At 33.7% G+C, this 25,855-nt stretch overlaps 3 protein-coding genes across 8 annotated transcripts; all 3 read right to left on the bottom strand.

Moving 5' to 3' along the window:
* Positions 1-2,506: 2,506 nt before the first annotated feature.
* LOC120091121 (homeobox-leucine zipper protein ANTHOCYANINLESS 2-like) lies at positions 2,507-12,789 on the bottom strand. Of its 5 annotated transcripts, none has more exons than XM_039049015.2 (10): positions 12,650-12,788; positions 8,234-8,422; positions 7,913-8,127; positions 7,701-7,818; positions 7,020-7,556; positions 6,137-6,238; positions 5,795-5,998; positions 5,383-5,545; positions 4,918-5,297; positions 2,507-3,727 (listed from the first exon to the last, which is right to left on the bottom strand). In XM_039049015.2, the coding sequence occupies exons 1-10, from the start codon at positions 12,665-12,667 to the stop codon at positions 3,377-3,379; spliced, it is 2,277 nt and encodes a 758-aa protein (XP_038904943.1). In that variant the 5' UTR covers positions 12,668-12,788; the 3' UTR covers positions 2,507-3,376. The 5 variants fall into 5 exon arrangements, with proteins under 5 accessions (XP_038904943.1, XP_038905023.1, XP_038905269.1 ...); XM_039049095.2 differs by lacking the exon at positions 12,650-12,788 and adding an exon at positions 8,529-8,695; XM_039049341.2 differs by lacking the exon at positions 12,650-12,788 and adding an exon at positions 8,529-8,684 and having other exon boundaries at positions 8,229-8,422.
* Positions 12,778-19,089, bottom strand: QUA3 (S-adenosyl-L-methionine-dependent methyltransferases superfamily protein). The gene is made up of 7 exons (XM_039049530.2): positions 18,334-19,089; positions 16,714-16,917; positions 16,407-16,617; positions 15,619-15,880; positions 15,134-15,508; positions 14,359-14,454; positions 12,778-13,481 (listed from the first exon to the last, which is right to left on the bottom strand). Exons 1-7 carry the CDS (start codon positions 18,754-18,756, stop codon positions 13,271-13,273), a joined length of 1,782 nt encoding a protein of 593 aa, XP_038905458.1. The 5' UTR covers positions 18,757-19,089; the 3' UTR covers positions 12,778-13,270.
* A 1,207-nt stretch (positions 19,090-20,296) lies between these two features.
* Positions 20,297-25,296, bottom strand: FUS6 (COP9 signalosome complex subunit 1). Of its 2 annotated transcripts, none has more exons than XR_016531754.1 (7): positions 24,733-25,296; positions 24,142-24,462; positions 23,702-23,818; positions 23,516-23,601; positions 22,866-23,100; positions 20,558-20,882; positions 20,297-20,447 (listed from the first exon to the last, which is right to left on the bottom strand). XR_016531754.1 is itself a non-coding variant. In XM_090317279.1 (7 exons), exons 1-6 carry the CDS (start codon positions 25,144-25,146, stop codon positions 20,703-20,705), a joined length of 1,353 nt encoding a protein of 450 aa, XP_090173405.1. In that variant the 5' UTR covers positions 25,147-25,296; the 3' UTR covers positions 20,297-20,447; positions 20,681-20,702. The 2 variants fall into 2 exon arrangements, 1 of the variants encoding a protein (XP_090173405.1); XM_090317279.1 differs by having other exon boundaries at positions 20,681-20,882.
* Positions 25,297-25,855: the final 559 nt, after the last annotated feature.

The following is a 25,855-nucleotide window of genomic DNA, read 5'->3' as shown; positions in this document are numbered from 1 at the left end:
CGATAGAATTTCATTGCAATTACACCAATTTTAATTACAAAATTGGCAAAAGTATAATGGTTTTTATATATATATGGCAAAATATATGTAAAATAACCCTCATTTTCCATTATATACTATCACACCCTGCAAACATTGAGTAACCTATTGTAATGCACCCAACCCGCTCTAAGTTACGACTCCAAACACCTCCTAAAGTTTAGTGGTCTAGATTGATTTTTTTCCTAAAAATAAAACTTAAAATTGAACTTAGGCCATGTTTAACTAGTTGAAAAGTAATCCATCAATGACAATGTAAAAAGTGGATCTCAGTTGATTATCTTTGTTGTTGTTTAACTGCTTTCCGTAATTGTGATGAGTTCGCCTTAAAATTTGTAATCAAATTGTGTAATTTGATTGAGGAATAAAAGTGTTCAATCTGATTCTAGTTGAAAATTCGTGAGACTTGCTACCTTTACCGATATTGTTACAATGTACCACATTTATTATTACTCTTACCATCAAGGTCAAACAGTAACAGTAACAATAAAATATGACTGATTCATAATTCTAGATAAACGTAATAAAAAACAATCTAATTATATTTGCAACGATTTATAGATCAATAAAATTCCATTCAAATTATACCAATTTTTATTAGAATACGTTGCTTTGGGCAGTTACAAACTTAGGTTAAGTAATCTCTCTCTTCTCAATGATGATGGTATATTTCTCTCCATAAAAGTGACACGTGGCAGAGATGCAGTGGATAGATGACAGTAAATGGAAAGGTTGGAAGCATTAAATGAGAGGGTGAGGGGTTTGTCCGAAGGGCAGAGAATGCATTAAATGCTGGGCTCACATGCACGCCCTTACCGGCCCCACCGCCACCTCAACCACTCCTAACAAAAAATATATATATTATAATTTATGGGTTAAATTATAAAAATTGATATTAAACTTTGCCATTTATTTAAAAAAAAGTTTATGTAATTTCAAAAAAATTACCACTGAAACATCATCCTGAATTTTCTTAGAATTTTCAAAAATATAGTTGAAGTACAATTTTTTTAGAATTTTAGAGAGAGATTCAAATATAGTGTGATATCGTCTTAAAATTAAATCTTAGATCATCGGATTGTTTTATGTCATTGTTACACAGTTCTAAAATATGCTTTTATGTTCCAAATTCTAAAAGATTTCTATGCCAAGAATAATTTTTGAAACGTTTATGAAAGTTGAGGGATAATTCTGCAACTTTTAAGAATATATGAGTATTTTTTAAACAAATGGCAAAGATCAATGATTCATGTTATAATTGTTGGATAATTATCAAGATTTTTCAAGAAGCTTATTTATTATCCAAGAAATTTCTTGAAGACAATTTTGGGACACTGGATCTTACACGTTAAACATCAATTCATGGTCATTAGATCTTTTACATATCTCTAAGATAATTGAAGTCATTTGATGGTTCATATCTTTCGAAGACAATTTAGAACCATTGGATTCGCTTGATGCCCAAGTTTCTTTTGACTATAAATAGGTGGAGACTCATGGTTACCAAATCATTCCCAAAATCCCCAACGAGTGAGATGAAATAGTAAGAATTTCTTCTTGTAAGAGAGTTTGGTGTTCCTTTATAATTAAGAAAGTTTGTAACTCCTATTTTTATATAGTGAAATTCTTCTATATTTATCCGTAGTTTTTATCCTAATTTGTTCAGGGGCTTTTAACGTAAAATCACCGTGTTATTCTCTTCATTCTTCTACTTCATTATTGTTGTTTTCAATCTGCTTTAGTTGCGATCTTACTCTATTCGGTCATAATCATTTTCAACAATAATTTAACGTACTTTATAATTTCTTCTTAGTCTCATAACCTACCTTTTATACATTCTGTTTGTGACTTCTAATTTCTTTGATTGAATTTTTATTTTCGCTTTGCTTGTTTTGTGGACTTTCCTTCTAGTAACAATGGTTGAGAAAGTATGTGTGCTTTGAAAAATTGTGTTCTAAAAGCTAAGTTCTATTCAAAAAATGGCTCGGTATAGCCAACTTACCATTGGTATATAATAGATATTGGTTCAATGCATTATTGAGTTTCTTGTTAAAAATAACTAAACATGATACAAAAGATTTCCATCCATCTATAGAGATACATACTAGAAATGAATATTAGATCAAGAATTAGAAAAAACACAAATAATTTTACAAAGTCTCACAATTGCAATATTATATTCTTAATTAAAAAATAAATGAAATAGAATGATTAAAACGAAGCTAATGAAAAAATACTAAGATTAAGAGTGTTAACAAAAAAAATGAGCATAACTCAACTAATATAATATTTGTAGTATCAATTTCGAAACTAGAAATTTAAATCCTTCACCTATGTATTATTTAAGGGGAAAAAAAATCATGAGAGACGAGATGGAGAAATTAATAGAGTGATTTTTTGAATGATATTAAAAGAATATACATTGAAATTATATAATCAGGTTAAATCAGACTAACCACAAAACAAATTATCAATAAAAATAAATATCATAATTAGATAAATGAGTCAACACGAGAGTCGACCAGAGTCAATACCCGAACCCACCCACCGAGTCATACTCAACACATTGGCGGTTCGTTCTTGACTCAATACCACCCTCACATTTTTCTCAACATATCTACCTCTAAAGTAATAATAATCATAAACAATTTATATAATTAAAAAAATCCTTGAATTGTTCATTTGTTTAAAAAAAAATAACTTTATTTTTTCAAAAATTGCAATATTACCTTTGATCTTTTTATAAAGGTTTCAAAATTCTCATATGAACATCATCGCATCATTGAATGTTGGAGGAGGAGTGAGACATGAACATCATTACATCGTCTTAAATCACCGTTATAGATGTCTCACTATTCATCCAAAAATAATGAAGAAAAATTTTACTCCAAGTTAACTTTGGAATATTTATGAAAGACTAAAGGTAATATTGAAATTTTTGAAAAACTAGATATATTTAAGTTAAATTGCAAATTTGATCCCTATAATTTATAAAATGTTAGAATTTAGCTCTTATGGTTTTAAAAGTTAGAATTTAATTTTTACAGTTTGATAAAATCTTATAAATAGTCGTATTATTTGACTATTTATGAAAAAATCATCAAACTATATAACTAAATTATAATTAAAAATCACATGACTATATTCTAACTTTCTCGAAACGGTAGGGACCATATTTGCAATTTAACTAATATATATTTTAAACAAATGACAAAATTTAAGATTTTTTTTTTTTGAAAAAAAACTTACACAAACTTCAAGGTGAGAGGGGTAAAATGGAAACCACAGCAGGGTGAGTCGCCGTCGGGTCGAAATCGAAGAGATCCTTTGGTGGGGGTCACGTGGAAGGCTCGTGACAGCGGAGAGCGTTTCTAATTTTTTGCACCGTACACGAAATCAAATTATTCACCGTCTCCACCGACTCCACCGTCAGCTTATCCGTCGGCAAACTATTCACCAATATCTGAAACGCCACCGTCAACAAACTCCCTCTGCCACCGCCACCATCCTCCTCTGCCGGCACCACCGCGAACCCCGACGGTAGTAATGCCACGTAGGCTGAATCCCCGCCGTTCATCACCGCCTGCATTGCCGGAATATCCACCGGCGCGTACACTACAAGCGACCCCGATGCATCGGTGCAAGTCTCTTGTAGAATTAACATGCTGCTCTGGTTTGGATTTAGAGACTGCTCAAAAAAGTTTAAAAATTAAAAGACCAATAATAAAAATTAATTTTAAATTTTTTGTCAGAAAATCTGACGACTGTCCTATGGGATTGACTTTTTTACGTGAATTTTTTCATTTTTTTTTTAATGACGATGATGATTTCAAATGTCAGATCAAAAAGCTGTCTACATGCTGAATTCTGTCGCCATAGATATTTCCAAAACTCTATATTTGTTATTATTTTTATTATTTTTTTTCTACTGATGTTCATAATAATACCCAATCAGTGGGGTTGGAATTATCAAATTTCAGGAGTGCCCATCATGCCAAAAATTATTTGCAAAGTAAAAATACTCGAATCAACTTGTACAATAAACTTTTGAGATTTGTGAACTTTGATCTCCACATTATACCTAATATAAAAAATTTTAAAAATAATATTTGTCGACCGAAAAGAAACTTTTTTTTCATATTAAAAGTAAAAACTATATTTTCCATTTATATAAAATAACCTAATAGATTTTAGAGAAATTATTTTAGATAGTAAAACTGTTGAAAATATTTACAAAATATAGCAAAATTTTAGAACTATCAATGATTGATGCGGGTAGACACTGATAAAGTATCAGTGTCTACCTGCATCAATCATTGATAGTTCTAAAATTTTGCTGTATTTATAAATATTTTTATTTATTTTTTCTATATTTAAAAACAACCCTAGATTTTAATTTGCAAAGTTCAAAACCTTCTCATTCTATTAATATATTGAGATTTTCTTTTAAAAGGAATACCATGGAATATAGATTTGAAATAATATAATATTTTAAAGAAACATTCTCAAAAACAAAAAAGTCAAACTATTTATAAAAATAACAACAAAAAAATATTGATATACACTTATAGATTTCTATCGGTGTCTATCAGCATCTATCAATAATAGATTTCTATCACTAATAGACATCGATAGACTTCAGCCTCTATCAAAGACGATTAAAATTTTATTATTTTGTATAAATAATTTCTCTTATTTTTCTCTAATAGACACTGAAACTATAATTTTCTTAAACCATCAATACTAAACTATGACAATGATTTTTTCAAAAAAAAAATATTTTTGCAAAATTTTTAAATCAAATAAAAAAAATAGTTTTAAAAAATGAGAAAAATGATTAATTAATTGAATTTTAAGGAGCGAAGAGAGAGAAAATACGGTGGCACGGAGGAGCGAGACGGCGTTGGGATGGTGACGGTGTTGTGATTTGGGGATACGAAGCATTTCCTGCATGGGACCGCCGTTGGACAGGATGTCCCACTCACTCCTCAGCCGCTCATCACGAAGAAACTCAAACACTCTCTCCACCGCGGCCGCCACCCACACCGACGTCGCTGCACTCAGCACCGTGCCCGGCGGCTCCCCGGGATCCTCCACGCTCTTCCTCGTCATCACTTTCACATCTTCTCCAACGTTGTTATTCCTCGTGTTCAGTTTGTTCCACTTGTACACTGTAGACGCGCATACTCCTGCACAAAAATTTGCCGTCATCCGTTGCGCTAGCTTCACCATATTCCGCCGTCCATTTGCTGATATTCCTATAAACAAAATAAATTATTATATAATTCAATAACAGATTTTTTATTAAAAAAAAAAAAAAAAAAACCTCCATTATTTAATTACCAGAATGGTCTAGAGGGGTGGAGAGGATGGCAAGGCACTCGGATTGGCGTTGGAGGGCGGCGATCCACCGTTGCGCACCAAAGCCAAGGCCGGAGCGAATCAGGGGCCGATACAGCTCGTGAATATAGCTTTCATCGTACTCCGAATGCTCAACCCAAGTAACCTAATAGAAGAATTTTTAGAATAATAAACCAAAAATGTTATGAAAATTTATATTTATATTTGTGCATTTCATCCAATTATGTCTAACTACCGTTGTCAAGCGAAAAATTTTCAAAATTATATTTTAAATATTTTTCTATATGATTGAAGTGAGAGCAAAGAAAAAAAAATTGAAGTCGTGCTCGGGACACACCCAAATATTGCTCAATTATTGTTGTATCTCAAAACCCACAAACCACAAAAGGACAACCTTGGAGTAGCCATTGGTCATGTCGTGGATGAGACAGCCAGAGGGGAGTCTCCGGCACGACGGAGAGGAAGAAGTATCGGTAACGGGATCGATGGAGACGTCGACGATGGCCCAAACGCCTTCAGCGTGTTGCTTACAAAAGCGAAGGAAGCTTAACTGTCTCACCGGAACCATTGGAGACAGAATTTGAAGCTCTGCATGCATCTGAGGGTTTGTTTTTTAATTTTTTTTTTTTTCACGAACACACAAAATCGCAAACATCAAAATCTTGTTTATAATTTAAATTATTCTTAAATGAAATACTAATACGAACCAGTAATTGTTGAATTAATTATTAATTACCAGTTGAAGAGCGCCGTTCCGGGTTCCTCCGAGACCGCCGGAGATTATGTCGGCGATGCTAGCCGTCGCGACCAAGTTCGGAAACATGTCCACCCACCGGTCCTATTTGTGCAAACATAATTAACAATAACATAAAATTAAGGAAATTAAAAACATATATTGTTATATATGGGCTTTAGTTTTAATTTTGGTCCTATGGACTTTAATTTTTCCAATGAAATTTTAATTATATGTTTTTTTTTTTTTTTTGAAGATTTTCAGAGATGGTACGAAGAAAGAACAATATTACCATACGCATTTTCCTGCACACTCTGACAGCTATTTTTATTTTATTTTTATTATTTTTGGAAAAGAAACAAAATTATCAACTTTCTATCTACTTTTCATATCAAAACCATGAAAAAACCATCCTTTGTGAAGATTAAACAAAATAAAGACATCAAATTAAATCTTTTATTTAAACCCAATAATAAATTTGAAAACTATAGAGATTAAATAAAATATTTAAGCTAAATTACATAGAAGACAAAATGCCCTGAAACTTCTATTATTTGAAAAATAACCTTGACGTTTTATAAACATTTTAAATCTATGATACATATCTACATTTAGATAAAAATGATGAGTTAAATACTACTGTAATTATTGAAAGAGTAGTATTTGAATGCATCACAAGATACATCTATTTTTATGCGTCCTATTATCATCGAGAATTTAACACATAACAAACAAATTACGATAAGACAAAGTGATGATTATAGTCTAAGATGCATTTAAGTTTTTTTTTTTTTTTTTTTTTTTTTTTTTTTTGAAGCAAAAGGAGAGAGATGAATTTTAGTTTAGGGTTTTGAGGAGAGAGAGAAAGTTGGGATGGTTGACTCACAGGATCCATGAGAGTGTCAAGGAGAGCAGAAGTGTTGAGGAAGACAAGAGCAGTTTGTCTAGAAGCCTCAGAAACAAACCCATTATTAATGTGTTTAATCCCACTGAACATTCTCAAATATTCTTCTTCATTCAGTTTCTCTCTAACCCACAATGGCTCTTCCTCATTTGCCATTTTCACAACCTCATCCATGGCTGCTAAACCCATCTCCAAATACACACATCTCTCCATCATCATCGTTCCACCACCTCCATATTCCTCCAAACACGAGCTCGATGCCAATGGTGGCGATACCGGAACCGCTGCCCGTCCCAGGAATTTTCCAGCCAGGGCACACACCCGATCCAATTCGTCCTTTAATCTTGCGTTTTCAATTCGGAGTTGCTGTTCTTCGATGGAGATCTCTCCGATGATGGCCGGTCCGCCGCAGTTGGAGCAGATTGGATCCCTCATGGCCTCTCGAATTGCCATGTTCTCTGCACGGAGCTTCTCATTCTCTTGTCTTAGTAATGTGTTCTCATGGCGTTCCAACTGTGTCTGTAAATTTTCTCAATCAAAAAGGAATAAATGGAATTAAATACAACCAACACTCATTCATTTCATTGAAATTTTTTTTTTTGTCCATTATTTGAAATAATTTGAATATGTATAATTAGAGGAATTGGGAAATAGATTTCTAACCTTCATTTGAGTTCGACGATTTTGAAACCAGAATTTAACTTGTTTAGTTTCTAAAGAGAGTCTTCTACTGAGCTCCAATCGTTGTTTTTCATCAGGATGAGGACATTCTTTGAACATACTGACAATATAATCAATTCAACACTTTAATTCAATTCAATTCAATTCAATTTCTTCAATCAAATCAACACTACATATAAGTTTCAATCGCTTACGCTTCCAGTTCTTGAATCTGTTCCGCACTGTGACGGTGGTACCGTTTTTTCCTCTTCTTCCTACCACCACCGCCGCCGCCCTCCACTTCCTCGCCGGAACCACCGTCCACCATGTTCTCGCTCCCAGATCTACTCTCCGCTGCCTCTTCCTCTCTATTCCTCCTCCTAACATCCGCTGGAATCATCTCCCCGGCGCCGAGCCCATCGATATTCGTCTAAACAGATTAAAAAAAACAAAACAACAAAAATCTCAGAGGAAATACGATTCGAAATACAGAGAGATTAAACGGAACAGATTAAAAAGAGGAAGACAGACAGTACGAGAGCGAGAGAGAGCGTGGGGGAAGAGAACATTGATTTGGCGAAAGAAGATTGAGTAACAAGATGTGGCTGAGCAATAGCACCAGAGGCCATAAGACTATCGCCGCCGCCGCCGCCTCTAGAGTGGAACCGTGGTAGAAAACTCATGAAGAAACCGGAGATTGAGATGGAATCGGTGAAGAGTGGAAACTGAAGAAGAAGAAGAAGAAGAAGAAGAAGAAGAAGAAGAGATTAAAAGCGTTAATTAATAAGAAGGAAATGGAAACAGAGAGAGTTAGGTAAAGAGAAAACAAACTCATTATGAATGTAACTGAGTTGGAAGAAAATGGTGGAAGAGATCATCAGAGGATGAAAAGCTTGAGGAAGAAGAAAGAAGAAGCAAACCCTAGAAGGGAAGCTGTGGAGTATTTGAAGCCTTCCAAAACCCAAAACAAACACACTACTAACCTCCAAAAATGGTTGGTTGACTCTTTTCTTTCTTTCTTTCTTTCTTTCTTTCTTTCTTATCTCTGAAAATAAAAATAAAAATTATACTTTTTGCTTCTCTTTCTCTCTCTTCACACCAATGCACTCTTTCTCTCTCTACACCCTTTCGTCAGAGTTTTGTACTAGATAACATGTTTCGATTGATTTGAGAAAAAATGTAATTTAAAAAATTTATTCTTATTCAAGACGTGTTTGAATTAACTTTCTAAATGTTTATAAATGCAAAACTGTCCCTTAATCACTTTTGATGAAAAAGAGATTCAAAGTAATATTTGAAAGTGTTTCAAATAATTATTTTGAACGGTTGTCAAATATTTTAATTTCTAACTAAATAACTATAACTTTTTATTTTTCTTATTATTACTATTATGTTAAAATTTAAAAGATAATTTTGGTCTTTTGAATTTTTGTGAAAATAATAATTTAGTCTCTTGCCTTTAGTTGATAATTATTTTAGTTCTTGTAATTTCAAATTTGTAACAATTTAATACATGTATTTTACAATTTTGCAACAATTCGATCTTCGTAAAAAATATTATTGAGATTTGATAAAATTCCTCACATATGTAGATTGATAAATTGATTGGTAATCAAATTTTTTATAAACTATAAAGACTAAATTGTTATGTAATAAAAGTTTATACTTAATTTTGAAGATATGTTTAATGACATATTTTATTATAAATTTTAAAGTAGAAGATTAAACTGTAATGAAATTGAAAATATAGGGACTAAATAGTTACCACCTAAATTCAATGACTCAATTGTTATTTTTATGGAAGTTTAGGAACTAAAATTGTTTTTTTTTTTTTTTTACTCTTCTTATTTGGTTGAAAATTGTAATACACTCATAGAATATTGAAATATCCATACTACATATATTTTAAAATAAGGATTAATCGACATATCAAATATCTTTTACACATACAAATAAAATATAAAAAAGTGTCATCTAAGCTATCAAAGAGGGCCAATTTAAATAATTTTTATAAATCATTATATTTACAAAAATATCGGTCGATATTGCAATATATAAGTTATTTTTTGATCTTTCTAGTTCAAAGAGATTCTAACATGCAGGGATGAAGATTTTGAAGGGCTATTAATTACGTTTGCATACTCTTGTGTGATTTTTATCTGTTTGGATATGGTGTGAAAAATTGAAAATATATATTTTAGGACATTGTGGTATTGGAATAACTTTTGTAATTATATTCTATTGTTTAAATTACAACATAGTCTGAAATTTTAGATTTTGGTTTTAATAGAGTATTAATATCTTTAAACATTTGATTTTGTTTCTGACAAATTTTTTAAACTTAAAGTATGTTTGATGAATTTATAGGTTTTAGTTTTATGCACAGTAAGATGTGTTTGAATTTTAAAAAGGTTCGACTTACTTATTGAAGATATAGTTGGAATTTAGAAAGGCGAGATTTAAGTTTAATTTTGTTCTTAACAAACGGATAATGTGCTAAAATGATTATAGTTCAATCGACATAATACTTGATTATCAACTTTGATGTTAGAGATTTTAATTATCTTACAACTATATATTTCTAAAAGAAGAAAAAATGAATGAATAATGTGTGACTTTGAGCACGTGCGTGACAAATATTTAATTTAAGGGTGTATTTATTGCACATATATTAGAAGACCAGGATAATAAAGGATTCTTATGTTTTTTTTTATTCTCTTGATTTGTTATGATTTGAATCTCTCAAAAATTAAAATTATTTTATGAACAAAATAGTTACAAGTTTAAAATAGTAAATAAAGTTTCAAGGAAATAAATATACACTCTGAATTTGAACTTCCAAACTCGAAAACTTAATATATATTTTCCCGCTGAGCTTAGATTTATATTCAGCAAAAATTCATTAACTATTGAACTTTACTTGCAATTGCTAACACAATCAAAAATATTATTTTTTAAGTCATTATTTTTAGTTGCAATTCTATGAAAAATGAAATTTGAACATTTAATGTATCTCAAGAGAAAGAATATGTGTCAATTAACACTTGTTATGCTCACCTTAACTAGGGTCATAGTTTGTTAATCCAAATTTCATTATCTTTTATATATACGACATTTTTTTTGTTCATCCATTTTATTAATAATGTAAAGACCTATACCCATTTGATAACTATTTGATTTTTTGAATTTTATTTTTTTAAAAACTACATAAATGTTTTTTTATTTTAAAAAATTTACTTGGTTTCTAAAAACATTGATAAAAGGTAGATAATAAAACAAGAAATTTAGAGATTTAATGAGTGTTTATAAACTTAACTCTCAACTAAAAATAAAAAAACAAAATTGTTACCAAACAAGGTCCCATGTTTTTCCTTATCTTGTTTTTCATGTTGTTTATGAATGATAATATGTACCAAGTTATTTTTCATATCCAAAGTAAGTTTAACTCGATAATGAATAGATATAACCTTTCAAGTCGGTGTTTAAAACTTCATTCCTACAATTAATGTACTAACAAAATTAGTTTGGTGTAACTAATTTTGTTTAGTTTCTTTTGTTCAATTGTCATGATCTATTGGAATTTGGAGTTTCTGACTTCTAGAAAAAATTAATATTTTTTTACTAATAAAATTATGGTCATGTTTAAGGTCCGACAAATTTTAACCCAAACTAAATTAAAGATTATCTAGATAGATGGGTTAAAATACCATTTTGTAGAGACATTCCGTTGTAACCTTTATATTTTTAAATATCTAATTTTAGTTTTCAATAAATCTTAAACAAGTCCCTACTGTTGATTCATTGTTGGTTTTTTTCAAATTTATATATTAGAAATAATAATAATTTGATGGGGGAAAAAACAAACCTTTTGGATAGATAGAGTGGTAAGTAAAGTTAAGCCCATTACTTTGGGCAATGATAGCCTTATAAGACAGCTAGTGCCAGGCCTAAGGTATGAATTATGATAGATAGCAACATGGCATGGGAAAGACACCAAAAAGTCTTTCATTAAACGACGAAATCACAAACCACCCAGCCCAAATTATATTATAAATAAATAAGTCCCCTTCAACTCTCGATTTTGAATTTTGCCTCTCTTTAGTCCCAAATCTTTATCTTTAAAAAGTATTTAAGATGTCTCCAAGCTTTAAATTTATGTCTTTAATGAATTCTTAAAGATTCAAACTTTCTATTTAAAAAGTATCTAAGATGTCTCCAAACTTCAAATTTATGTCTTTAATGAATCCTTAAATATTCAAACTTTCTATTTTGTGTCCGATGTAATTCAAATTTTCAATTTCGTATCCTTTTGACTTATTAAACATTCTTTTAAAAATTTTAAGACATAATAGGAAAGAGATTGAAAGTTTGAGGTCATACTAGACAAAATGCTATGATTTATATTAAATTTTGAAAAAAAAAATTACCTTTCTAGTCCCTAGATTTTTAAGGATGTATGAGTTTGATCCTAATATTCCAAGTTAGTCGTTTTAGTTATTGAACTTGAATAAAAGTGAGAAATAAACTGGCACATGTATTTTATTTAGTTTTTTTTTTTTTATGGATTTATTAGTAAAGAGACTTTTAAACCTATTTTTAAAAATTTAGTGATTAAAATAGCTAATTGAAACATAAGGACCAACTGCACACATTCTTAAATACTTAAAAGACCAAAAGGACAAATTTTCCTTCTTTTTTTTTTTTAACATTACAGAGACGTATCAAAACACAAAATTCAAATACTTTTAATGATCGGAAGCCTAAACTTGTAATTTAATCCTAAATAAAACTCATGATTGTCTAGTATCCCATTGGAAAAGTTGCTAAAGAAGACGTTACATACCACACACTCACATGGACTTAATTATATCCTCTATCAATTTGGTTGGTTTTGATCTTTCTATTTTTTGGAAACATTTGTAAAAAAATCTATAGCATTAAATTGGACATACCTTATGCCAATCATCCATTCCCCATTGTATGTAAGCTTAAAACACAAATCTCTACACTCTCTGCAATATTTTCACCAAACAAATTTGTACGCAACATTAAATATAAAACAAAATTATAAAGACCAATATGAAATATAAATAAAAATAGGATCTTATAAGGGCATTGTGGTAATTATACATGTACATGATAAAGGGTAGTATAAAGAAACACAGCAGGTGAATTTAAAACACCTCACATGTGAATTCCTTATTTGGATTACCTCCATTTCCACCATAAATGTAGACATGACTTTATGTTACCCAAAGCCCTATAAATAAAAGTTACTGCAAAAGGGGGAAAGAAATATAGCAAATACAAGAAGTTGACAATGGTGATCAGGATTCTGGTGCAAAAAAACATACATTTAGCTGCTAACCTTTGAAATTTTTCAGAAACTAGAAGAAAGAATATTTGCCACCTACTCTGCACCTTCTCAGATAAAACCTGCACACTTCTTTCCATTTCTTTATGCTTTCTTGACCTTCTTCTAATCTTTCACTACTATATTGACTTAAAATATGGATCAAAAAAGGAATACCTGCATCTCACTAGGATAATCAGCCCCACCACCATTTGAATGTTCAAGGTAGCTTCCAAAAGTTTTTTCTTGCAACAAGAATTTTTTCTCTTCCTTGTGATCCAGGTTCTTTTTCATGTATCGTGGCCGTCCATCTTACTGCTCGAGCTATGCGGCTTACCCTTTCGATAACTTCGGGATGGTCCCTAATCACTACAGTTCCTTCAGGACGTAAGAAGCGGTCCATTTCCACCAGTAGGTCAACTAGGTTACACCTATAGGGAGCCAACATATATTCATTTTCTTTGGATTGATTATAAAGTAAGGATAAAATGTCCATATATATTCGAAATTTGGAAATTATGATTTTCTTCCTTTGAAGTTTAATTATAGTTTTATTTCCTCAAATTTATGTAGTTTTATTTTCTTTGTACAAGATATACAAAAACTTCAAGTAAAAACTCACAATTTCATCTGGATGTCATACAAATGAAAATATTATAATAGTGATAAGCTTTCAGGGGGAGGGGGCAGCAATACAAATTAAATTACTCCTCTTTGTTGTAGTTAGTGGACGGTGTAGATTATAATACTTTAAATCATTCAAATCCATTTTTTCTCTATATCTATGAGTGTCCGGGCTAGCTTACACGCATCTCGATTAATCTCACGGGACAACCCGTATGACCCGACGACATTTGGTCATAAGATATTAAATCCTAAGTAGGTGGTCACCATAAATATTAGCTAGGTAGCCACCATGGATAGAACCCAAACCTCTTAGTCCTTTATCCTCTTATTTACCATTAGGCTAACCCATGATGGTTAAATAATTCAAATCAAATTTATTACGTTTTAATTTAAAGTTACCTTAATTTCCAACTTTTTTTTTTTTGAGTCATTAAACTCTTTCACATAAAACCAACCTCCAAATATCTCAATACTATTCATCAATCACCTTTGGATCCTAGGATTAATTTAATGTTAAATATTATTATTGGTTTTTGTGCCAATGCCAATCGTTTCGAAGGTTTGGACTGATTAATGAATTTTGAGGTAAAAAACAAGGGAAAAAATGAGGCGGCAGAATGTGAAATAACTGAGAAGATACAAACAAAGAATATACTGATGGATGATAATAACAATACGTACCTACTCTTGTCAGAACCTGGATATTTAACGAGTGATTCAATTCCAGAGACGTGGATAAAATCATAAGAACGTGGGTATGTTGAGAAAGGCTCGCACCTGAAACGATCAAATATTAGTCCATCTATAAACAAATGCATTTGAAACTTCCTAGTTGTGAGGGTACCCGCATACTGGCCTCTCAAAAAGAAGAAAATAAATTTACTTTGAAGTGACCGCCCAAAATTTTTTAAGTATATATAAAAATTAAACAACGATGATTTAAACTTTTAAGAGAGAGAAGTTCAGCAAATCCCGAGGAAGATCACTGATCTGTTTCACAATTATTCTCCAGGTAGTTATTAATATTTGCTATTTATTTGACTTTATATACAAAAAACTTTGATGTTTCAGGACTTCTAAATATTTATGCCATAATGTCTAGAAGTTAGAACATCACAAAATGTGTCATTGAGCAAGCCCTCAGTAAAATTACAAGAATAAGAATGAGAAAGAACAAGAGAACGTTTGCTAAATCATTTATTTTCCAATTCAGTCGATAATATATTTTACCACCTTGGACTTGGACAGATAGTAAAACGTAAACATTCCAAATTTTTGTGCTTGCAGAGGAATTACCAACAGTTTAAATTGACTACCTCCACTAAAAAACTGGTCAGTAAAGATCAATAGCATTCTGTTTCGAGCTAGTGAAGATAGACAAGGTAAATTAACAAGAACAGTAGAGGACAGAAGTAGGACCACGTTAAAGAATTAAAGCAATTAATTAGAAACTCACCAGTCATGGTAAACTCCAATTAAGCCTCTGTCGTATATTGCAGCCAAAGTGGATGGCTTGTGAGAAGGAACGACATTCATCACCCAAACTGGGTCAGATTTTATGGCTGCAGCAAAGCCTCCAAAAAAGGCATTCATATCCATTACATTGCGTACAGCTGGGGTCCCCAGCTTCAGTTTTAAAGATTTTTTGTAATAAGAGACCCTCCTTTCCCACCGTCGGGAGTCAGCATTGAACACATCAAGACCATTTTTCACAACTCCAGCTCTTGGAGGAGCTTTTGCCAGCCTATCCGGCCATTTTGGAATTGTCCCAACAGAGAACTCTTCCTTGGCTGAAGACGTCCTACTCACACATCTGTTTAATTTCACATACCTACAAAAATACAAACTCATATCAACAAATCTATTGATGGTTAATGGATTAATATGAATTTTCCATTCACCAATAAGTCAAGTTCGAAACAGGTTTCCAACAGTAATTACCATGCGTGATTTGGATCATCAGATTCACTGCACAATTCAAGACTAAATTCATTTTGATTAGGAAGACATGAATCTCCGGCAGGCTTTTTCCAGATGACGGTATTTCCATCCACAGCAATTAACTCGTAACATAATGCTCTTGCAACACTCTGAAGATCTGCCCATTCTTTGTCTTGTTTGGGCCATTGTACAGGGGGTCCAGATATGACCAAGAAACCCCCTGGGCGAAGTAAGCGATCAACTTCAATGAAATATGTTGCATCTGCAAAACCACATAATTTTATGATTAAAAAGAAATCTGCGCACTGTAATGCTGTTGGTGAGAAAGAAAAGTAGAGAAAAATAGTGTGCAATTCACTACATGTTTAAAAGCCAATCTATAAATAACGGAAATATATGGTAATTTTAAGTCTGAACTATAACATTCTACGGTAGCTCCAATTCCTCATTATTAAATCAATTAAAAGAATCCAAATCATGTTTAAAAGCCAATCTATAAATAACTGAAATATATGGTAATTTTAAGTCTGAACTATAATATTCTAACGGTAGCTCCAATTCCTCATTATCTAAACCAATTAAAAGTATCTTAACACTCTTTATTGGCCATGAATCAGGCTGCCATATCATATAATATACGTTATTTTTTCTGACAATAAAAGATACACAGTAACTTTACGTTGATACAGTGATAATTATAAAAAGAAGATATTAACATCCCCTATGAGCTCACAAAAACACAATCCAGTTACATTTAATTCAAGCAGAATAAGGTCATTAAAACTCACTGTATGCAGTAAATGGAATCAAACAACGTGAACAATGCACCAAATCAAATGAGAACGCTGGAAAAGGGAGTTTCCGAGTTCCAAGCATGGCAACAAATGCTGGAACCCCTCTTTCCAAGGCAAATTGTATCTGTGCTTTATGAGAATCTCTTGGAGCAAATGACACAGTCAGAATGTCCTCGGCAAGCAGATATCCTCCAAAACTAGCAACCTGCAAAAAGCATCAAATTTGTGATATCTTTATTAAAATTAAAACTGGAAACAAAATTTCGACACGAGGACAGTGAGGAAAAAGGATTGCTCTTACCCCACAGCCCATATCAAGCGCAGTCCTCAAAATGCCACCCTTTGTAGGAATGTATTGTCCAAGTTTCTCAATATATTGCACTGCACCATCCGGGAACATGGTACCACCACCTGGAAAAATGAAATGTGGGCCTTCCTGTTTCATCCATCCTTGATGTCCTTTCCTGTCTGCAATCTTATTGTGAGGCATGTTGCTGTGCCATATCTGCATAGTGCATGTAAATAAATGGTACTTAAAGATTGATCATAAGCACTCGATGTGAACTTGATACTATACTCAGTACCATTTTATGTTTGAGGCGAACAAAAGATCAGTCAAGATAACATCAAATAAATAAATTTGTTCTTTGATATTTGGTACTGACCAAGGTGCCACTTAGAAGCAAACAATTTTATTTTCTTTTGGCGTGGTGGTGGTGGAAAGTTATTTGTGCATGTTTTACAGCCAAACAAAGGGAAATAAGCTAACTGTACGGATCAATATTCTTTAAGCGCTGTTCAGATATTTCAGTTTCAGCAGGGCCCATCGGAAAATTTAACTGAAGTTTTCTTCTTCACTGAAAGTATCAACATTATTATCTTCTTAATGACAAGTATAATAAAAGTCGCCTGGAACCAGCTGTAATCTCTATCTTTCAATATTAGTCATTAATTCATTTCTTAATTTCCTTTTTTTCTAAAACTTTATATTTACAGATATTAATCCAATTCAAGAACATCATAATGATCTGAATTTGAGGGAAAAAGAATAAAAAATAGCAGTTGAGACTTTCTTTAGTCTCGATCCACAGCTTGACCAAGTCACACATACACCCTAGTAGACGCTTCAAGATGTTGAGGGTTTTATCGTTGCAGACCTTAATCTCCTCGTATAAATTAGAGACGAGTCCTTAGAACCAAAAGAAGCACTCCAAATACTAAAGGAATATTGATAACCTACCACAAGATGCAAAATATAGATGGCTCTCAATATTTTTCCTTATTCGGTCCCCTTCCCACCCAGCTCAAAACCTCAAATATATATACACTTATTTAAAATAGTTGGCAACTCATGGTGAGACACAAGTTATAAATCACATTTAATAATCAATCGCTGTCTCCTTAGTCCAGGAATTATCAGATGAATATCAATCTTCTTCCTTCCTCACCCACAGTCCCCTAAGCCACCTGCAGTTCCAAGTAAGCAATCTGTGGTTATCCAATCAATCAGGTATCGGACTACCCATGACTTTGAGTGTTCGGATGAGATCCTAACTAGAATATCTCATCCTTGATGTCATAAATTTTGCTCACTCAAATGATTCACAAATCTTCATACGGTTTCCTCCACCATCAACCACTCCACAGTTCATATTCAACTTGTTGCTAATTCATCGCTGGCCTACTTAAGTCGTTCACACTCCATTTGAACAGAGATTGCACACAATAAGCTAATTATGCCTTGGAAATTCCGACTTATTTTCGGCTCTCAATCTCGACTTCGATAAGAACCAACAAAATTCTACCAAAACATACCTATAATCTTAGAAACGGAAGTTCCGACTCTTTGTTAAGCAGGAATCATAAAACTAAAGATCTCATAATTTTTCGAACAAAGCAACGATTAGAGAAACCGCCATACCTTGTGCAAGCTCTCCGGCCATTGGACAGGTATTTTATACCCATCGGGCGGTGGAATTAAGCAGAGCGGCGTCTCTTCAGGGGACGGGCAATGTCGCTCCCTATAGTAATTCATCTCCCTACTCAATTGGCTATTTCGCCTCGGATCCTCACAAGGCATGTGATCCACAGCATCGGCAGGGCAAGCTTCAATAGCCTGCTTCTGCCCTGCCTCAACCAACTCCATAATCCGCTGACGCTGCCGTGGATCAGCATTAGAAAGCAACAAAGTCTGACGACCAGAAGCAGCAAGCGAGTCACCAAGGCGAGTGAAAACGAGAAGAAAGAACAATAACACCAAACCGAAAAACGCCGCAGAAACGATATCAAGAAGTCGCCATTGCCGCCCGTTTCTCTTGGAAGCCGGCAAGTTAACGTGACCCATGGTGGAAGCAATCTGGATCTGATATCAATGAAACATCTGAGGAAGAAAGCTCGGGGTATGATCGGTTATTGCAAATCTAACTCCAATGGAAACTGAAAAATGGAAAGATGTAGCTCAAATTGAACAGAAAAATGACGAAATCAAAGTTAAGATTGAATCGGAGAAGAGATTGAATGAGATTGAAAGTAATTGGAGAGGAAGATTAAGAGTGGGTTTGAAGTGTGAATCCACAGTCGAGTCGAATCTCACTCCCTCGGAGAGCTTCGATGGTTCAGAGACAGAGGTCTTACTCGCTTACCTCAAATATTTAATGGGCGGTGATCTTCCTAACATATATTAATAATAATATTATTATTATTATTATGTGGAGAGAATTATGAAAAATAATTAATGTTGCAAAACCACTTCATTAACCTTTTTTTTTTTTTTTTTTTTTGAAAGAACCACTTCATAAATTAATCTGTGGGGGGAAATACTTATATAATTTTATTCAAACATTAGATTTTATTTTATTTATATAGTTGCAAAAATATTTGATTTCTACTTTCTTTTTATATATTAAAAGATATTTTGTAGGAGTTTCAATAATCTCTCCATTGATAATATATGTTTTAATGAGACAAGTATTTTTCTTCTTTAAAATACAATAGAGATAAGAGATTCGGATCTCAAACCATTACTTGCGAATACACACTTTGGAAAGTTGAGTTATGTCGTCTAAGTAGAAGGGACAAGACAACCTTAGATTTTTTTGCTACCATCTTTTTAGTACATTTAGTTCCTAAATTTAAGATCTAATATCAAGATTGTTATGCTAATTAGATTTTAGCTACTTTTTTAAAAAAAAATTGCGGTTAACCGTTGAAGTTGATGACTTGTTTTCCGACCTATACTGACCTAATAAAGAGAAAACTCATAGGTTTAGTTCTTGAAATATCACACATCCATCGCCTACCTATTGTACAAAAATTCGTCTCACATTTCCTATGGCAAACCTCCCCAAGTGAAGTTGGTAAGTCGTATGATGGGCAACTATCTCGTACGTTTGGAAAACCATGTCGAAAATCTTCCACTTCAGGCCAAAACTATTTAGTCATATTCATGCCTTCTCCCAAGAATGGAATAGATATTTGAATCTTAAACCTAGCTTTGACATGGTATTTTATTATTATTAGTACACCATTAAAGATTTAACCAATAATACAATAGAGTAACAATGAACACCATAAATGATGATCCTTTCTAAGGGATAGAATTTGAACTCTCCATTGAAATGTGTCAAGGCATAATAAAACTACACCTTTCAATATAGGTCCAAACAAACCTTAAATGTAACCCTATTTATTATAAAAAATATAATAGAATTTCAACGATAAAAAGTAAATAGATTAAGCGATTTTTATATATATCCTAGAATGTCCAAACCAACTTTACAGTCATCTCAACTATTCTCACAAAACAATGATTTAAGCTCTTGCTAAGAAAATTAATTGGTACTATACAGTATGAAAAGTAAAAGAAGTAAAGGGGCAAACAAATGGAAAAGGAAAGCTCTACATCCAAAGGAGAGCTATTGTATTTCAAGAGAAATTGATTGTCTCGAGAATTCTAAAAGAGGCAACAATGAAGAAATTCTCATTACTTTGCATATTCAACTCACAGCCAAAGTCAGAAACATGTTTCCCTGGAATCTGTAAGGAAAAAAAACTGGAAGAATCAATAACTGCATCTGAGAAAAATAAGTATTTACAAAACCAGCAGCCAGCAAGCAGTATGTGTTAATTGTTGCATGAATTTCTACCTCCTTGCTTTTAACAATCCACCTCACATGGAACTTCCAATTTTAATTTAAGTCTTGACTCTATCCAAACCTTCTCATGGCTAAAACAATGAAAGCCAATGAAGAAGAAAAACAAGGCCATACCAGCCCCAAAAGATTCAAATGATCAAATTTTTCTAGATCCTCCTCGTTGGTTATAGTCGTGCTTGATAAGATTTGCTCTCAGTAGCATTGATCGGACTTCACGGTCAAACTCACTCCCTGTCTGTAAGACCCTTTGGAAGGTTGCATTCCTCTGATCCGCATGCCGAGCATAAAGAATTTTATTGTGTGAGTCAATTCTTGCCTGCATTTGATCAGAAACCGTTAAAGAGACTATCATCGGTTAGGATATTCCATATACTCCCAGAATAAGTTCGATGCTGTTCAATACCTCACAAACAGATCAAATTCAATTCAATGGGTATGAAACTAGGACCAATGTCATTGGTGTGCACAACAAAAGAATAATAGTTTTTAAAAAAATAACACAAAGTTTATTACACAAAGAACATCATCTAGAGGTATAGATCAATCAAATACACTCCTTCGAGGCTGCAATGGTGGAGACGAAGACCAGATAAAAGAGGGTTAGAAAGGCACAAGATATGGTTGATTGGGATTTAGGGAGAAGGTGGTAAAGGATGGGGTTTGCATATCTGAGAACTAAATCTCCATCGTGCTCAATGGAGAGCTAAGGAAGTAGTGGTAGATAAATTATGTCTAGGAGTTGGGCAAGGCAATAAGTTTTGGAAGCAAGTCGCCCTGCAATAACTGCTCAATAGCGTGATGGCTGAGTGCGAAGTGCCAAAAAGCAAAGAGAAGAGGAGGAAAAGTCCAGATTTTAAGAACAACTTCCAACACAGTCTTATCTCATAATAATTTGGGGCTATTTTATGTTTGTTAATGAAAATTAAGCTTATAAACCTTACTTCCACTTATTGTTTTGTGGAAGTAATTTGGGGCTTGTTTCTTTGTTTTGTCATCTACTCTTTTAGAATTCTTTTAAAATCCAAGCTTTGAATACTAGAAAAGATAGATCCCGCAAATGTTATGTTTTTTAAAAAAAAAAAAAAGAAAAAAGAAAAAAAAAATATGCCTGGTTCCTTATAATTTCCACCGTATGGTTTTCACCATTCTTATATACAAATTTGAATTCCTAACCAAAATTATGAACAATATTCTGTTTTTGAAAACCGTTTATTTCAGCTTTTAAAATTTGGCTTAGACTTTGAACTTTCTTTAACAAACTAACAAAGTCAATAATCACACAGGTGGAATTGGTATCTATGGGCTAAAATCTTGAGAACAAAAACAAAAACAAAATGGATATTAAACGAGACCGTAGTTTTTAAAAACTAAAAATTTCAAATTTGGGCAAGCTTCAACTGTTTATTGAGAAAAGATGAAAATTATGGTAAAGAAATGGTGAAAAGACATGCACAAGTTAGAGGAGAAAAAATCATATGATTATCAAACAAAGAGCTAAATAATTTATTTTTAACCTTGTGCTAACTAATGAATCTGAGTCAATTGCATCAGATATCTAGCTCAGTCTTGATATTCATAATTCCAAACGTTTTGTGGGCTGTTCTTGGGCTGATTTGGGAAATGTTTGGTCAAAATTTCTAGCCTTGGCCTTGATATTAATAATTTCAGCACTTTCATGAAATTAAACTCCCCAAAATCAAATAGCTCAAATCCTTGAATTATGAAGCCATAGAGCATTTGTGTGACCCTACAACAATTTGAAGCTATGTCAAAATCACTGATCCACCCTCGAAACTTTGTGGTTAATAGGTTCAATGGTCTCATTGAAAAGTTTGCTCCAGCTCTAAGGCCCAGACTTTGGAGAGATCAATCCCCCAAAGATTTGAACATGCAACCTCTAGGTAGGTATTTCACAAAAACCACAGGCCTGAGCCAGCCGTGAGGTCTAGGTTCAAAGGTGAAGTTGAATTCGATCCCAGTTAATCACTAATCAGTTGAATGGTTTGTGGGAGTGGGGGCTAAGACTAGTCACCATCAAGATAATTTCACGTAAACCAGACATATCAGGTGCAACTGTGAAAGTCGCTGAAAGGAATGTGTTTTTCATTGATCACGTGTACAAATAAGCCTAGTTAAGTGTTAAGGGTTACAAGTACACGCAAACAATGGAATAGCTCCAATGCCTCATAATAAATTATCTTGCAGATTGTAAATTCATCAAGCCCTCCTGAAGCATTTCAAACAATAACAATATATACAAATCAAAACAAGAAACAGATGAAGGATAGTCTGAAAGAACCTGGATTTGGTTATTAGTGATTAGTGTCTCAAGCTCTTTCTCAAGACCAGCAATACTTGTTTTAAAAGCATTAGCCATCATGTGGAGATCAACAGACACAAATGGGAGTGTGTACTGGATGAGAGCCTTGTGGCGTATTTGATCGTAAAGCGTCTCGACGTGATCATGTAAATGAATGTCAAGCAATAAGTTAGGCTTAAGATTCCCAAGGTAGTCCAGGCATGATGCATAATGGCTGCAAAGAAAAATGAATATTCCATCATGACGAAAAAAAAATAGAAAAACAGATCTCTACCAATCAAACTACTGGGTCATATAGGAGCATCAGAGCATGCAAGTTAATCCATATGACCAATTGCTAAAACATCTGAGGTATTCAAAACTTACTTGCTTATAAGCAACAAAAAATATTAACAAGAAAGTTTCATATCTAGAGTAATATGTTAAGTTGGAAGAATTCAACGATTGAAAAAATGCATTCATCTGTGATTAAATTTATGTGTATCCTTAAAACCATGTCTGATCCAATTTAAAATTAGTATTCATGAAAACTGAAAAGATGGTTTCATGTGACTAAGGCTAGAGATAGAAAATGTCTTTACAAATACTAGTGACTACTGATTATCACAATGTACTATAACTCCACAAACCTTGAGTAGAAATCATTGATCAGCTCTCGGACTACAGGAACCAACTCTAAGAAATTTCGAAAGTTGACATTGTCTATAACTTTGGACTGCCAGATTAAAACAATTAGTCAGAAAAATCAGCAAGTCACTTGCCTTTCATTCCATAGGGAACATGATTAGCAGGAAAAAGAAACAAAGAATATGTGCCTTAAGCTCTGAGCGGTCAAAGGTTGCAAGTGCACAAAGACCACCATACGTTGCAACATCCTGAGGTGCGATCACTTCGTTATAATGACTTCCTAATTCAGGACCTGTCTCCAAAAACTGCAAATACAGCAAAGAATTGCATAATCAGAATGTAAGAGAAACCCACCTCAATGCCACAATCAACATTAATAGACATTTAGCAGAACTCAAGTGCAAAATGTAGCTTAGATACGAGGGGATACAATAAAGAAAGCCTACAATGATCGTGTTGTTCTTTGCTCTAGACCAATACACAAACTCAACTTATAAAATAGAATGTGATTAAAATGATAAAAGCATGGTCATATTGCACTCTCTGAACTGGAACTTCGAAGAAAGAAAGTTCAATACAATTCGAACCAACCGAACTATTGGATCATAATGTGCACAAGAAAACAAACCTTGCGAGCAGCAAGTTTGTACTTCTTTGCTTCCAAGTGAGCCAATCCTGCAGCACAGCGAAGCTTTGCGCTAGTAATTGCATCAAGGGCCTCTGGGGTCTGTTCTGCTTTGCTGACATAACTCGTGACATGTGTAAATTGGCCCATCTCTATGCTGACAAGAATTGCGCTCATGCACATATGAATGATATGCTTAGATGTAGTACAATAATCGCGCGTACGAACATAACTTTTAAAAGCATCGCCAAGTGCACCGTGAGCGTAATAAAAATCTCCAAAATCATTATATCCCATCCTTATACTTTCTTTTATCAAATTAGTCTGCAAAAAGGAACAACAACAACAAATTAAATACGGAAACCAAAATATTCCTAAAGCAACAAATTAAATACGGAAACCAAAATATTCCTAAAGAAGTTCCTAACTATACAACATCCAGATTTTCAAACGAACTGTTTCCCCTTTTTAGGAGAGAACTTCAATACGAGCATTGCTATGATACTTCTGTTGTAAACCCCTGTCATTGACACAAGAACCACAGCAGAATTACACTAATTGATGGTGGGAGAGTGTAAATCAAACGTAATGTACCCTGTACGCATTGAGTTCATTCTCGAGCTTATCCTTCCTCTGTTCAGCCCTCCGCTCGACCATCTCACACCAAGCGGCATCCATCCCATAGTTAGGCCCCAACCTACCGTCGATCTTCGGCACAACTTCCCTGAACAACAGAGCGTTCTCGCCCTTCTTAATCTCGTCGTAAGCCATTCGAAGCGCCTCGAGCTGCATCGTCTGGTTAGTCTCGGCGCCGCAGTGGTCAGCGATGAAGATAAGGCGAGTGATCTTGGTACGACCCGAATAGAGACTAGCATAGGCTTCAATGTCGAGCTGTTCGCCAGTTATAATGGGTCTATTGCGCTTCTGGTCGTCGGCGCTTGTACCGTTGGCGTAGATCTCGTCTTCGACCATCGTTGCGCTGCCTGAGGGCTCGTCCTCGCCTTGCATAGCGATGGGAAGATCGAAATCGAGAGAATTCAGATGAAGAAAGGGGATTTGGGGATGGAGAATTAGGGTTTACTGCGAGGGGAAGAAAGTGACCGTACTTGTTTTCAACAATGTGTGAGTTCCTCTCGCTTGTGTTATACTAAAATTTCTACTCTCCTGACACCACTCGGACTCCGAAGAGACGGGGAGATCAGATGCCACGTGCGATCCGATCACTCTCACGTGTTGGATAACGGCGTCGTTTCATTCTAAACTATAAAGCCTTGTATTTTTTTTTTTTTTTTAAACAAGCAAAGCAGAAAAACGAATTTTTTAAAAAAATATTTTTTAATAAATAATGACAAAAATAGGGTTGGGAGAAAGTATTTCCAAAAATAGGTGTTTAAATCATGTATCGAGTACACGATTACACCTTAATCGTATACCGGGTACACGATAAGGCCTAAATCGTGTACTGGGTACACGAGTACCTGGCCACCTGGCACTCCCAGTCTGGTGTGGCAGTCATGCAGACTGAGGTGATCGTATTCGGGGTACACGATTACCCTAAGTTGTGTACCGAATACACGACTTCTTCGCATTAAAACCTCTGCCCGACCTTTCTTCTTCATCACTGAAACGCCCATTCTTCTTCATCATCAAGACTGCCGCTTATTCTTCCTCACCTAGACCAACGATTCTTTCCTCTCACCGATTTTTGCTTTCGGTT

The sequence above is a fragment of the Benincasa hispida genome, chromosome 1 (assembly GCF_027475165.1).
Source record: "Benincasa hispida cultivar pf3 chromosome 1, pf3_genome.v1.1, whole genome shotgun sequence".
NCBI classification, from domain to species: domain Eukaryota; kingdom Viridiplantae; phylum Streptophyta; class Magnoliopsida; order Cucurbitales; family Cucurbitaceae; genus Benincasa; species Benincasa hispida.
This window is presented reverse-complemented; position numbering and strand designations above follow the sequence as displayed.

Excerpts from the sequence above, each read along its gene's own strand:
- LOC120091121 (XM_039049015.2), bottom strand. Across the intron at positions 7,557-7,700 it reads ATCGTCGAACTCAAATGAAG|ACACAGTTGGAACGCCATGA; the intron begins GTTAGAAATCTA and ends GAAAATTTACAG. Across the intron at positions 5,546-5,794 it reads TGACCAATGGCTACTCCAAG|GTTACTTGGGTTGAGCATTC; the intron begins GTTGTCCTTTTG and ends TTCTTCTATTAG.
- QUA3 (XM_039049530.2), bottom strand. The coding sequence starts at position 18,756 with ATGGGTCACGTTAACTTGCCGGCTTCCAAGAGAAACGGGCGGCAATGG. Across the intron at positions 16,618-16,713 it reads CGCTTGATATGGGCTGTGGG|GTTGCTAGTTTTGGAGGATA; the intron begins GTAAGAGCAATC and ends TGCTTTTTGCAG. Across the intron at positions 14,455-15,133 it reads ATTGGAGTTTACCATGACTG|GTGCGAGCCTTTCTCAACAT; the intron begins GTGAGTTTCTAA and ends TGATCGTTTCAG.
- FUS6 (XM_090317279.1), bottom strand. The coding sequence starts at position 25,146 with ATGCAAGGCGAGGACGAGCCCTCAGGCAGCGCAACGATGGTCGAAGAC. Across the intron at positions 23,602-23,701 it reads TTGACCGCTCAGAGCTTAAG|TCCAAAGTTATAGACAATGT; the intron begins GCACATATTCTT and ends TTAATCTGGCAG. Across the intron at positions 23,101-23,515 it reads ATCAATGATTTCTACTCAAG|CCATTATGCATCATGCCTGG; the intron begins GTTTGTGGAGTT and ends TTTTCTTTGCAG.